Genomic DNA, 10,499 nt, shown 5'->3' with positions numbered 1-10,499 from the left:
AGCAGAGAGAGAGTGTGTGTGTGTGTGTTCAGCCTCAGACGGTGAGGAAACATGGAGACGAACGGGCGCGCGGAGGAACTGACCGGAAACAGCGACCAGCTGATCTTCTTCGTCAACGGCAAGAAGGTCAGCAATAATCAATAATCAGCAATAATCAATAATCAGCAATAATCAGTAATCACCAGTAATCACTAATTAGTTAATGTTTCATTTGAGCTGGAGTGTTAAAATGCCACCTGTCAGACTCCTTCCTGATGTCCTCAGACGGATTGAAGATTAAATCCACAGCAACTTTATCATAATCTGTAATAATTTAATCTCCTGTTATTCCTGTGTGGACTGCCGGTGCGTCTCTGCGGCGACCTCGTTAATATTATTATTATTATCATCATTGTTATTATAGAATTCGTATAATATAATATTCCTAATATTACAGATTCTGTGGGGTTTAATTTGAGAATTTATTATCTAAGTAAATTATATTTTATGTTTTTTTTTTTTTCTCTATAATATTACTGTAAGTTCATGCTGAAGTTTATTTAAAGTGCACCGTGGCTTCACGTGCCCTCAGCGGGCAGCTCCCCGACCGCGTCACTGCAATATTCCCAGAATATTCCCAGAATATTCCTATGATATTCTTATAATATTCCTATAATATTCCCACTGGACAGAGCAGAGTGTAGTGACTGTGTGTTTGGCATAAAGTCATATTGATGTAATATCCCTGCAGGCCGTGATGTGGTGTCTGTGGTTAAACACTGTGTTTATGTTCTGGTGGTTTGACATCCCATAATATTCCTTTAATACCCCTTCAGTCATTTATATGGTCTCTATTATGAATTTACTGCCAGATTAAAGGTCTGTGGTGCCTGATAGTGACCGTGCAGCAGGTTGACATGACGTGTCACATATTATTTAGATTATAATGAGGTTATGGGACATAATCTGACCGCAGCAGTCAGATTATTTTTATTTTAAGCAGAAACTTTCCTTTTCCTGCAGGTCGTGGAGAAGAATGCTGACCCTGAGATGACACTGCTGACTTATCTGAGGAGAAAATGTATGCTCACACACACACACACACACACACACACACACACACACATGCATGCCCTCTCTCTGAGGACTTTGTCCCTGTTGTCGGTTTTCCTGTTTCACAATAATGTCAAGTCAGCTGAAAAACACTGTGAGAAATTAAGGATTAAACACACACACGCACACACACACACACACACACACGCTCACACTTCAGTCACAGGATTGACCTTGCACGTTGTTATTCTGATATTCTTTGGTTCCTGTTAGAGTTGATGTAGAAATATTAAAAGGAGCAGTTTTTGATTTTGGGCGTCATTATTTGGCACTTGGCTGGATTTGGAAACAGGAAGTGGCTGTGATTCAGAGAAACACTCTGTAGATGTTCAGCAGATTCTTTGGAATGAGCTTCAAACAGGAAGGAGACTCAGCCTCAAAACTAAAACTCTCTGGACTAAAGTCCTGCTCCTCCTGCAGGAGCTTCTGAGCTCCATCCTGAACCCACAGGCTTTAACATGGAGAACAGCTGCCACTCTGGGAGGCTTTCTGCCAGATGTTGGAGTGTCTGTGGGAGTTTCTGCCAGATGTTGGAGTGTCTGTAGGAGTTTCTGCCAGATGTTGGAGTGTGTCTGTGGGAGTTTCTGCCAGATGTTGGAGTGTCTGTGGGAGTTTCTGCCAGATGTTGGAGTGTCTGTAGGAGTTTCTGCCAGATGTTGGAGTGTCTGTGGGAGTTTCTGCCAGATGTTGGAGTGTCTGTGGGAGTTTGTGCCAGATGTTGGAGTGTGTCTGTGGGAGTTTGTGCCAGATGTTGGAGTGTGTCTGTGGGAGTTTGTGCCAGATGTTGGAGTGTCTGTAGGAGTTTCTGCCAGATGTTGGAGTGTGTCTATGGGAGTTTGTGCCAGATGTTGGAGTGTCTGTGGGAGTTTGTGCCAGATGTTGGAGTGTCTGTGTTTGAGGAAACTTGGTGGCAATTTGAAAGGAAAATGATGACAAACAGCAGATTAGCAAAAATGACCTAAGATGTTTTTTGTATTTTGTGCGTGGTCGTAGCACAAAATCTGTGCAACATAGAGCCACGCAAAAATTCACTGATTCATTGTGAATGGGCCAAAATTCATGTTTAACTGGAACTGCTGGAAACCTGCAGGTCACATGCAGTGCCGGCTCTACCTGTGTTGGCTCTCCAGACAAAATGACTCCCTCGCGCCCTTCCATGCCTGCCCCTCCTCTCAAACATTAAACACACGAAGGTTAACCCTCAGTGAGCTTTAACATCCTGGTCATTTATTATATAAACTCCTTTAATCTAAGAGTTGAGAGCTGGTGAGTTTTAGGTTTAAGGAAAACTGTTTCCTGGAAAGTTAAACGTCTGACAGAATCCTGCTGGCTGACTGAGAGGAGGAGTGACGAGGCGTCGGAGGTGAAGCTCAGCTCACACAGAACCTTTTCTCATGTTAGAAATGAAAAAATGCTTTAAGAGTGTCAGTAATTACTGCAGTTAATTAATGCGATTTTCCAGTTGAATTGGACGTTTTTAATTTGTCGCTGAGGCCGTTCCATCGATTTTAATTTCAATGTTTGTCCCTCATTTATTATTATTTTTAATGTAGTTTCCCCTTAAACCATAGTGACTGTTTCCTGTCACTGAGAGTGACCACAAGTCGCCTGTTTCCACCCAGAGACGCTCCCTGGAATCTGCCCGGAAAATCGCCTCTCCATGGATTCCAGGCTTTCTCCTCGGCCCGGGGGCTAAAGGGATGTGTGTGACCCACATCCCGGCGGTCAGGAGGTTTCCTGGGTCAGCTGTTTCTGTTTCTGGGTCACAAATGTCCCGTCACGGCCTGCAGGGCGCCCTGACAGGAAGTGATGTCGTCGTTAGATTCAGTCTGCATTTTGGTGAGGCGAGCGTGACCCCGCTGTCTCACAAAGCATCTTAACACCCTCCTGTGTGTGTGTGTGTGTGTGTGTGTGTGTGTGCAGTGGGTCTCACAGGAACAAAGCTGGGCTGTGCTGAGGGCGGCTGTGGAGCCTGTACCGTCATGCTGTCCCGATACGACACACACACACAGCAGCTTCTGTATCCTCCAGTGTGTGTGTGTGTGTGTGTGTGTGTGTGTGTGTGTGTGTGTGTGTGTGTGTGTGTGTGTGAGTGAGACTGTCAGGCTGCTGTCATGTGTTCTCATCTGACAGGCTGGAGCCTTTGATGCCAAAGTCATTTAGAAAGTATAGATCCATAAAAAATCAATAATCTGTGGATCAATAAAGAGCGGAGAACGTTCCGATGTTTTCTAAAAAAGTGAGACGGCAGAAAACTTTTGTAAAGTTCATTAAAAAAAAATAAATACCGCTGCTAAGTTTGTTGTTTCTGTAAAAGTTGGCGATAAAGTTTCTCCTGAGCGTCTGCAGTCATTACTCGGCCAACGCCTGCCTCGCTCCGCTCTGCTCCCTCCACCTGGTTGCCGTGACGACCGTGGAGGGAATCGGCAGTGTGGCCCGGAAACTGCACCCAGTACAGGTAACACACACACACACACACACACACACACACACACACACACACACACACACACTGTTCGAGTTGTGCATACTTAGTTGTATGCATTAAAGTTTATTTTGTAGTATCTCAAGTACGAGTCAATCACAGTAAAACTACTGCGAATAATAAGTACTTAAAGTGAAAGTGAGTACTATTTTCTGACTGTGTTTGTAAGAAAGTCATAATAAAAGTAATCAGAATTAAATCAGATTAGATGTAATCAGAATAAAATGAGTGATTGTAAAAATGAACAGAATGAGAGGAATTAGAGTAGAAGTCAACTGGGATTTAGTAATCAGATTAAATGTAATCAGATTAAAAACTGTCGTGATGTCAGGAGCAGTGAGGGTCGATGTGTTGGTGTTAAAGGTGACTGTGTGTGTGTGTGTGTGTGTGTGTGTGTCTGTGTGTGTGTGTGTGTGTGTGTGTGTGTGTGTGTGTGTGTTCAGGAGCGCATAGCGAAGGCTCACGGCTCTCAGTGTGGGTTCTGCACGCCGGGCATCGTCATGTCGATGTACGCTCTGCTGCGCCGCAACGCCACGCCCAGCATGGCCGACGTGGAGGAGGCCTTCCAGGGTACCAACACAACTTTATTTATACCTTTTATACTTTTATAAAGTATGTTTATAATAATTATAAACATAGTTTTGTAATTTTAGCTAGTTTTGTGGTAATTTACTATTTTGTTTTTTTGTTTTTTTAATTTCTGGTATTTCCCTGTCATGTTTTGTTGGACTGATTTCTTGCAGTTTTTGCATCTTTTTTTTTTTTTCTAATTTTCTAATCTCTTCTCTTCTTAGATTACAAAGGGTTAGACGTTGTTTTTTTTTTGGCGTGAGGTCCCAGATTTTGATCCTTATGATGTGGAGGAATATTTTTTGGGGTATTTTTACAAATAAATAAATTCACATTGAGATGAACTTTTTTTGCAGGGAATCTGTGTCGCTGCACCGGCTACCGGCCCATTCTGGAGGGATACAGGACCCTGACTGTGGTGAGACACACACACACACACACACACACTCACACACACACACACACACACACACACACACACACACACACGCACACACACACACACACACACACACTCACACACTCCTACACACACGCTCTGTGTTTGTTGCAGGACGGCGGTTGCTGCGGCGGGAAAGGGAAGAAGGGCGGCTGCTGTTTGGCCAATGGGAGCGCAGCGAGCGAACACAAACAGGAAGAGGTCAGTGTGTGTGCAGCCACATGTCAACACATGTTTACATCTGTTTACATCTGTTTACATGTCCAGAGCGGCTCCAGTTTTGGTGATTTGATGAGAGCAAGAGTGTGAAATTATTTCAATAAAAACACAGGAGAAGTTAAAGTCCCCGTGACGTCACATGACCTCTACTTCCTGTCAAACAATGACATCATCATCCTGCTCTAGTGGCTGGAAAGTAAAATTTTAAGCAATAAAACCTTCACAGATCATCCTCTCTCATCCACCCGTCCCTTCAAAATAAAAGTCTGTTTCTGTCGCAAACTGAGATCCTGTTTGTTTGCACTGTGAGTGACGTTTCAACAGGAAACACATAAAATCAACAAAGTAAGAGTCCAGTTCATTTGCCTTTAAGTGTTTGTCGTGCTTGATCATGTCTGTTCTACTCGGCTGCATTTCAGATTCAAACGGGGGCGGAGACAACGAGCAGCCCTGACCACTCCCACTTTTTAAAAAAACTTTATTTTACAGCCAGAAAAACGAACGCAGCTCTGACGGGACAGAGACGCCTCACCTCACCATGAGCACCATGTAGACTCAATAGTTGCTTTAGATGGTGATCATTTTGTGTGTGTGTGTGTGTGTGTGTGTGTGTGTGTGTGTGTGTGTGTGCAGGAAGCCCTGCCCCTCTTTGATACAGCAGAGTTTGCACCCTTGGATCCAACACAGGAAGTCATCTTCCCCCCCGAGCTGATGGTGAGCGCACACACACACACACACACACACACACACACACACACACATATTAGCACACAGGCATGAGTCAGAGTAAAAGTAATCCGAATAAAAGGAACCCACATATAAGTTATTTGATTAGAATGAAATTAATCATAAGTATTCAGAGTAGAAATTTTCAGAATAAGAGTAATCACAGAAAACGTAAATAGAATTAAAGTAATCAGAGTAGAAATAATCACAATAACAGTAATCAGAGTAATAATAATCAGAGTAAAATGAATCAGAGTAGAAAACCAAAATAAAAGTAACTGTAGTGAGTAAATGTAATTGTAGTAAAAGTTAATCAGAATAAAAATAATCAGAATAAAGGGAATCAGAGTAGAAGTTAATCAGAACAGAAATAGTCAGAGTGAAGTAATCAGAGTAAGGGTGTAATCAGATTAAAGGCTGCTCTGCGGCGCTCCAGTCTCTCTGCAGGGGTCAGAGGTCGCGCTCGCTGCGTTTCCGTAGCGACCGGGTGCTGTGGCTGCAGCCGGCGACGTTGAAAGAGTTCCTGCACCTGAAGGCCGAGCACCCGCAGGCCAAGGTGCTGGTGGGAAACACTGAAGTGGGTGAGTCACACACACACACACACACACACACACACACACACACACAAAATCAGATTTACACATACAACCACTCTCTCTCTGTTTTCCTTTGATTTCTGTCGGCCAACCAGATACATCTGGTCTGTTTATACTGCTCTCTGTGTGTGTGTGTGTGTGTGTGTGTGTGTGTGTGTGTGTGTGTGTGTGTGTGTGTGTGTGTGTGTGCAGGTATTGAGGTGAAGTTCAAGAATATGCACTACCCCGTCATCCTTTCTCCGACCTTCATCCCTGAACTGCACAGTGTGAAGCACACTGAGGAAGGTGAGAACACACACACACACACACACACACACATTAGTAATCAAAATAAAATCAATGTAGAAATATTCACAGTAATTAGAGTAATTAGAGTTAACATGAACCTCATAAAAGTAATCAGAACAAAAGTAATCAGATTAGAAATATTTAGATTGAGCATAATCATGGTAAAAGTAACCAGAATGAAAATAATCACCACATAAAGTCACAAAAGTAACTGGAACTGAAGAATTCAAAATCAAAGCAGTGAGAGTAAAAGCACCATAGTAAAAGTAATCAGATTAACATAAAATAAATAATAAGTGGATTCAATATGGACTAAAGTATCTGGAAAAATAATCAGATTATAAGTAAACCATATGAAACGTATTTGGACAAAATTAATCAGAACAAAAGTAATCAGAGCAGAAACAATCAGATTAAGCTTAATCAGAGTAAAAGTAATCAGAATATAAATCAAAATAAAAGTAATGACAGTAAGTGTAACTGTAGTGGAAGTAATCAGAATAAATATAATCAGAGTAAACATAAATGAAATCTGTAAATGATGTCAGTAACAGTGTGTGTGTGTGTGTGTGTGTGTGTGTGTGTGTGTGTGTGTGTGCGTGTGCAGGCATTGTGTTTGGCGCGGCGTGCTCGCTCACTCAGATGGGGGCGGAGCTCCAGCGGGCGGTGGCCGCTCTTCCTCCTCACCAGACCGAAGTCTTCCTCGCCGTCCTGCAGCAGCTGCGCTGGTTCGCCGGGCAGCAGATCCGCAACGTCGCGGTGAGACACACACACACACACACACACACACACACACACACACACACACACACACACTCACACACACACACTCACACACACACACACACACACACACACACACACACACACACACACACACACACACTGTTACAGCTCAGAAATAAAAAATCCTGAGTTCCAACTTGTAATTGAATGCAACAAGTTATGCTGCTTCTGTGTGCATGTGTGTGTATATGTGTGTTTTTGTGCGTGTGTGTGTGTGTGTGTGTGTGTGTGTGTGTGTGTGTGTGTGTGTGTGTGTGTGTCTGTGTGTCTGTGTGTCTGTGTGTGTGTGCATGTGGGTTCAGGCTGTGGGAGGAAACATCATGACTGCCAGTCCAATATCAGACCTCAACCCCGTGTTCATGGCAGCCGGCTGCAAACTCACACTCATGGACAAAGGTAACACACACACACACACACACACACAGACACACACACTCACACACACACACACACACACACACACACACACACACAGACACACACACTCACACACACACATTAATATTTTCTTTGGCTCCTGTGGTGTTCTTGGAGTCTGTCTGATCAATAACTTTTACTGATGTCAGAGTTCACAGATAACACACACACACACGCACGCACGTACACACACACACACACACGCACGCACGTACACACACACACACACACACACACTCTCTCTCAGAATGTTTACTTCCATAGATCCAGGTTGGGAGAGAAACCAGACGGATGTTTTTTTTTTTTTTTTTTTTTTTTGTACCTGTCATGTTATCTTTAAAATTCTGCTGAGTCACTGTTAGCTGACGGGAGGTCTCGGGTTTCCCAGGTAAACAGACTGAACACCTGAGCTCACACCTGGACTCACAGCAACATCAGCGTTTCTGTGGGAAAAAAAACTGAAATAAGTTAAAGATAGTGATTTGTGGTCATGCTGCCTTCATGGTCACCTCATCAGCTCGTAATTTCAGCTTTGAACATATTTTAAATCACCGCTTGTTTTTCCCTTAAATTTCCCCTTAAGTTGCTACAAAAACAGTCTCTTATTGGATCCTTTTGGAGTTTAAAGAATTAATAAACTCCAACATCTTAACCCCTTAAAGTTTTCCCCTGATTTCCCCTTAAATTCCCACTTAAGTGGCTAAAAACATTTAAAAAAAACAAAAAAAAAAACATGTTTTTAATCCGTCCAGTCTCCTCCATGTTGAAGCTCCATCTCTCTGACACTGAGGGGAATATTCAGAGCCAAGATGCTGTTGTTTTATGGCTGCAGAATCACATCAGATAGAACAGATCCACATGTCTACATTTCAGACAGATTTCCCTGGAACTCAGCAGCTCATGTTTGGGATCTCTGCTAGAATTTCAAAATAAAGGTCTTTGGGTTCGAACGAAGCTCACACTGACGGGACCGGCACAGACGGAGCTCGATCTCCCTGAAAATGACGCTTTGGGCGAGTCAGCAGGAAAATGGAAGTCTGTTAACCTGTCTTTCTCTCTCTGTCTGTCTGTCTCTCTGCCTGCCTGTCTGTCTGTCTCTCTGCCTGCCTGCCTGTCTGTCTCTCTGCCTGCCTGTCTGTGTGTCAGACGGCAGTCGTGTGGTTCAGATGGACGACAGGTTCTTCTCGGGCTACAGGAGGACTCTGGCCCGTCCGGAGGAGGTTCTGCTGTCCGTCGAGGTTCCCTTCAGTCAGAAGGTCAGCTCTCACTGTATGCTGATGATACTTCATATTATATGTGTGTTAATACATTAATGACCCCCATCCAGCTGAATCAGCGCTGATGTCAACAAAAATAAAAGTTACTGCAGGGAATATTGAGGCTTCGGTTTGGAGGCAGAGAGAGCTTCAAGTTCTCTGACAGTGTGTGTCCTCAGTTCTTTTAGAAAAGGAAAGAAAGAGGAAGCGAAACCTGGAAATGAAACCCTTCACTTTTCTATGACCCAAAGATGTTTCCAAAAATAAAGCAATCCAGGATGTGGTTTCTCCTCTGCAGCGTCACTGGGTCATGAGATCATTTCCTGCATTTGTTTTTGCTTGAAAAATGTACAAATGATTAAAGTATGAATCTTTTATGAGCCAGTACATCTTTATGAAGAAAAATATCTTCAGCAGGATTTCCCTACAGAGACACTTCAGTTTCCTCACAAATTAAATATTAAACATTTTATTAAAAAAACAATCCTTTTTTTCATAAATAGAAAACATAAGTTTGTGTGTTTTCAGGATCAGTACGTGTTGGCCTTCAAGCAGTCGCCTCGCCGGGACGATGACATCAGCATCGTCACCGCGGCGATGAGCATCACCTTTGTTGCCGGGACGACTGTTGTCAAGGACCTGAAGCTTAGTTACGGAGGGATGGCGGTGACCACGGTGATGGCTAAGAAAACGGCTAACATGCTGCTGGGCAGGTAACACACACACACACGCACATGCACACACACACACGCACACGCACACGCACACGCACACACACACACTGAGTTGTGTGTTTCTGGGTGTAAAAGTCGACAGGGCTGCCCACCGTCTCCCCTCCTGTTTGTATTTGGGACGGTTGAAGGGAAACAGAATGATGTCACTTCCTGTCCCGTCGTGCAGGCAGTGGGGGGAGGAGCTTCTGCAGGAGGCTTGCTGCTCATTGGCCGAGGAGTTGACCCTTGACCCCTCGGCGCCGGGCGGCATGGTGACGTACCGGCGAACTCTGAGCCTCAGCCTCTTCTACAAGTTCTACCTGAGCGTCCTGCAGAGGCTGCACACCCAGGTCAGCTGGCCCCGCCTCCTCCTGTCTCACCCCCCGCCACCTCCTGTCTCACCTCCTGTCTCACCTCCTGTCTCACCCCCCGCCACCTCCTGTCTCACCTCCTGTCTCACCCCCGCCTCCTCCTGTCTCACCCCCCGCCACCTCCTGTCTCACCTCTTTACACACCTCCTGTCTCACCTCCTTACACACCTCCTGTCTCACCCCCCGCCTCCTCCTGTCTCACCCCCCGCCACCTCCTGTCTCACCTCCTGTCTCACCTCCTGTCTCACCCCCCCGCCACCTCCTGTCTCACCCCCCGCCTCCTCCTGTCTCACCCCCCGCCACCTCCTGTCTCACCTCTTTACACACCTCCTGTCTCACCTCCTTACACACCTCCTGTCTTACCTCCAGTCTCACCTCCTGTCTCACCTCCTGTCTCACCCCCGCCACCTCCTGTCTCACCTCCTGTCTCAGCTCCTGTCTCACCTCCTGTCTCACCCCCCGCCACCTCCTGTCTCAGCTCCTGTCTCACCCCCTGCCACCTCCTGTCTCACCCCCGCCACCTCCTGTCTCAGCTCTTGTC

The 10,499-nt window shown here is 45.0% G+C and overlaps 1 protein-coding gene across 3 annotated transcripts in view; it reads left to right on the top strand.

Annotated features, from left to right (window-relative positions):
- Positions 1-10,499, top strand: part of xdh (xanthine dehydrogenase) — a 24,071-nt gene continuing 13,572 nt past the window's right edge. For all 3 annotated transcript variants that reach the window (XM_030067649.1, XM_030067659.1, XM_030067639.1), the window contains exons 1-15: positions 1-126; positions 1,003-1,060; positions 3,016-3,112; positions 3,442-3,550; positions 4,021-4,147; positions 4,504-4,565; positions 4,701-4,787; positions 5,439-5,519; positions 5,968-6,112; positions 6,320-6,412; positions 7,023-7,174; positions 7,504-7,597; positions 8,765-8,874; positions 9,403-9,587; positions 9,775-9,937. In XM_030067649.1, coding sequence (XP_029923509.1) covers positions 52-126; positions 1,003-1,060; positions 3,016-3,112; positions 3,442-3,550; positions 4,021-4,147; positions 4,504-4,565; positions 4,701-4,787; positions 5,439-5,519; positions 5,968-6,112; positions 6,320-6,412; positions 7,023-7,174; positions 7,504-7,597; positions 8,765-8,874; positions 9,403-9,587; positions 9,775-9,937 — 1,638 coding nt within the window. In that variant the 5' untranslated portion in view covers positions 1-51. The remainder of the gene's footprint in view (positions 127-1,002; positions 1,061-3,015; positions 3,113-3,441; positions 3,551-4,020; positions 4,148-4,503; positions 4,566-4,700; positions 4,788-5,438; positions 5,520-5,967; positions 6,113-6,319; positions 6,413-7,022; positions 7,175-7,503; positions 7,598-8,764; positions 8,875-9,402; positions 9,588-9,774; positions 9,938-10,499) is intronic.

The sequence above is a fragment of the Myripristis murdjan genome, chromosome 2 (genome assembly GCF_902150065.1).
Source record: "Myripristis murdjan chromosome 2, fMyrMur1.1, whole genome shotgun sequence".
NCBI lineage: Eukaryota > Metazoa > Chordata > Actinopteri > Holocentriformes > Holocentridae > Myripristis > Myripristis murdjan.
The sequence above is the reverse complement of the archived record's forward strand: the minus strand, read 5'-3'. Positions and strand labels throughout refer to the sequence as shown.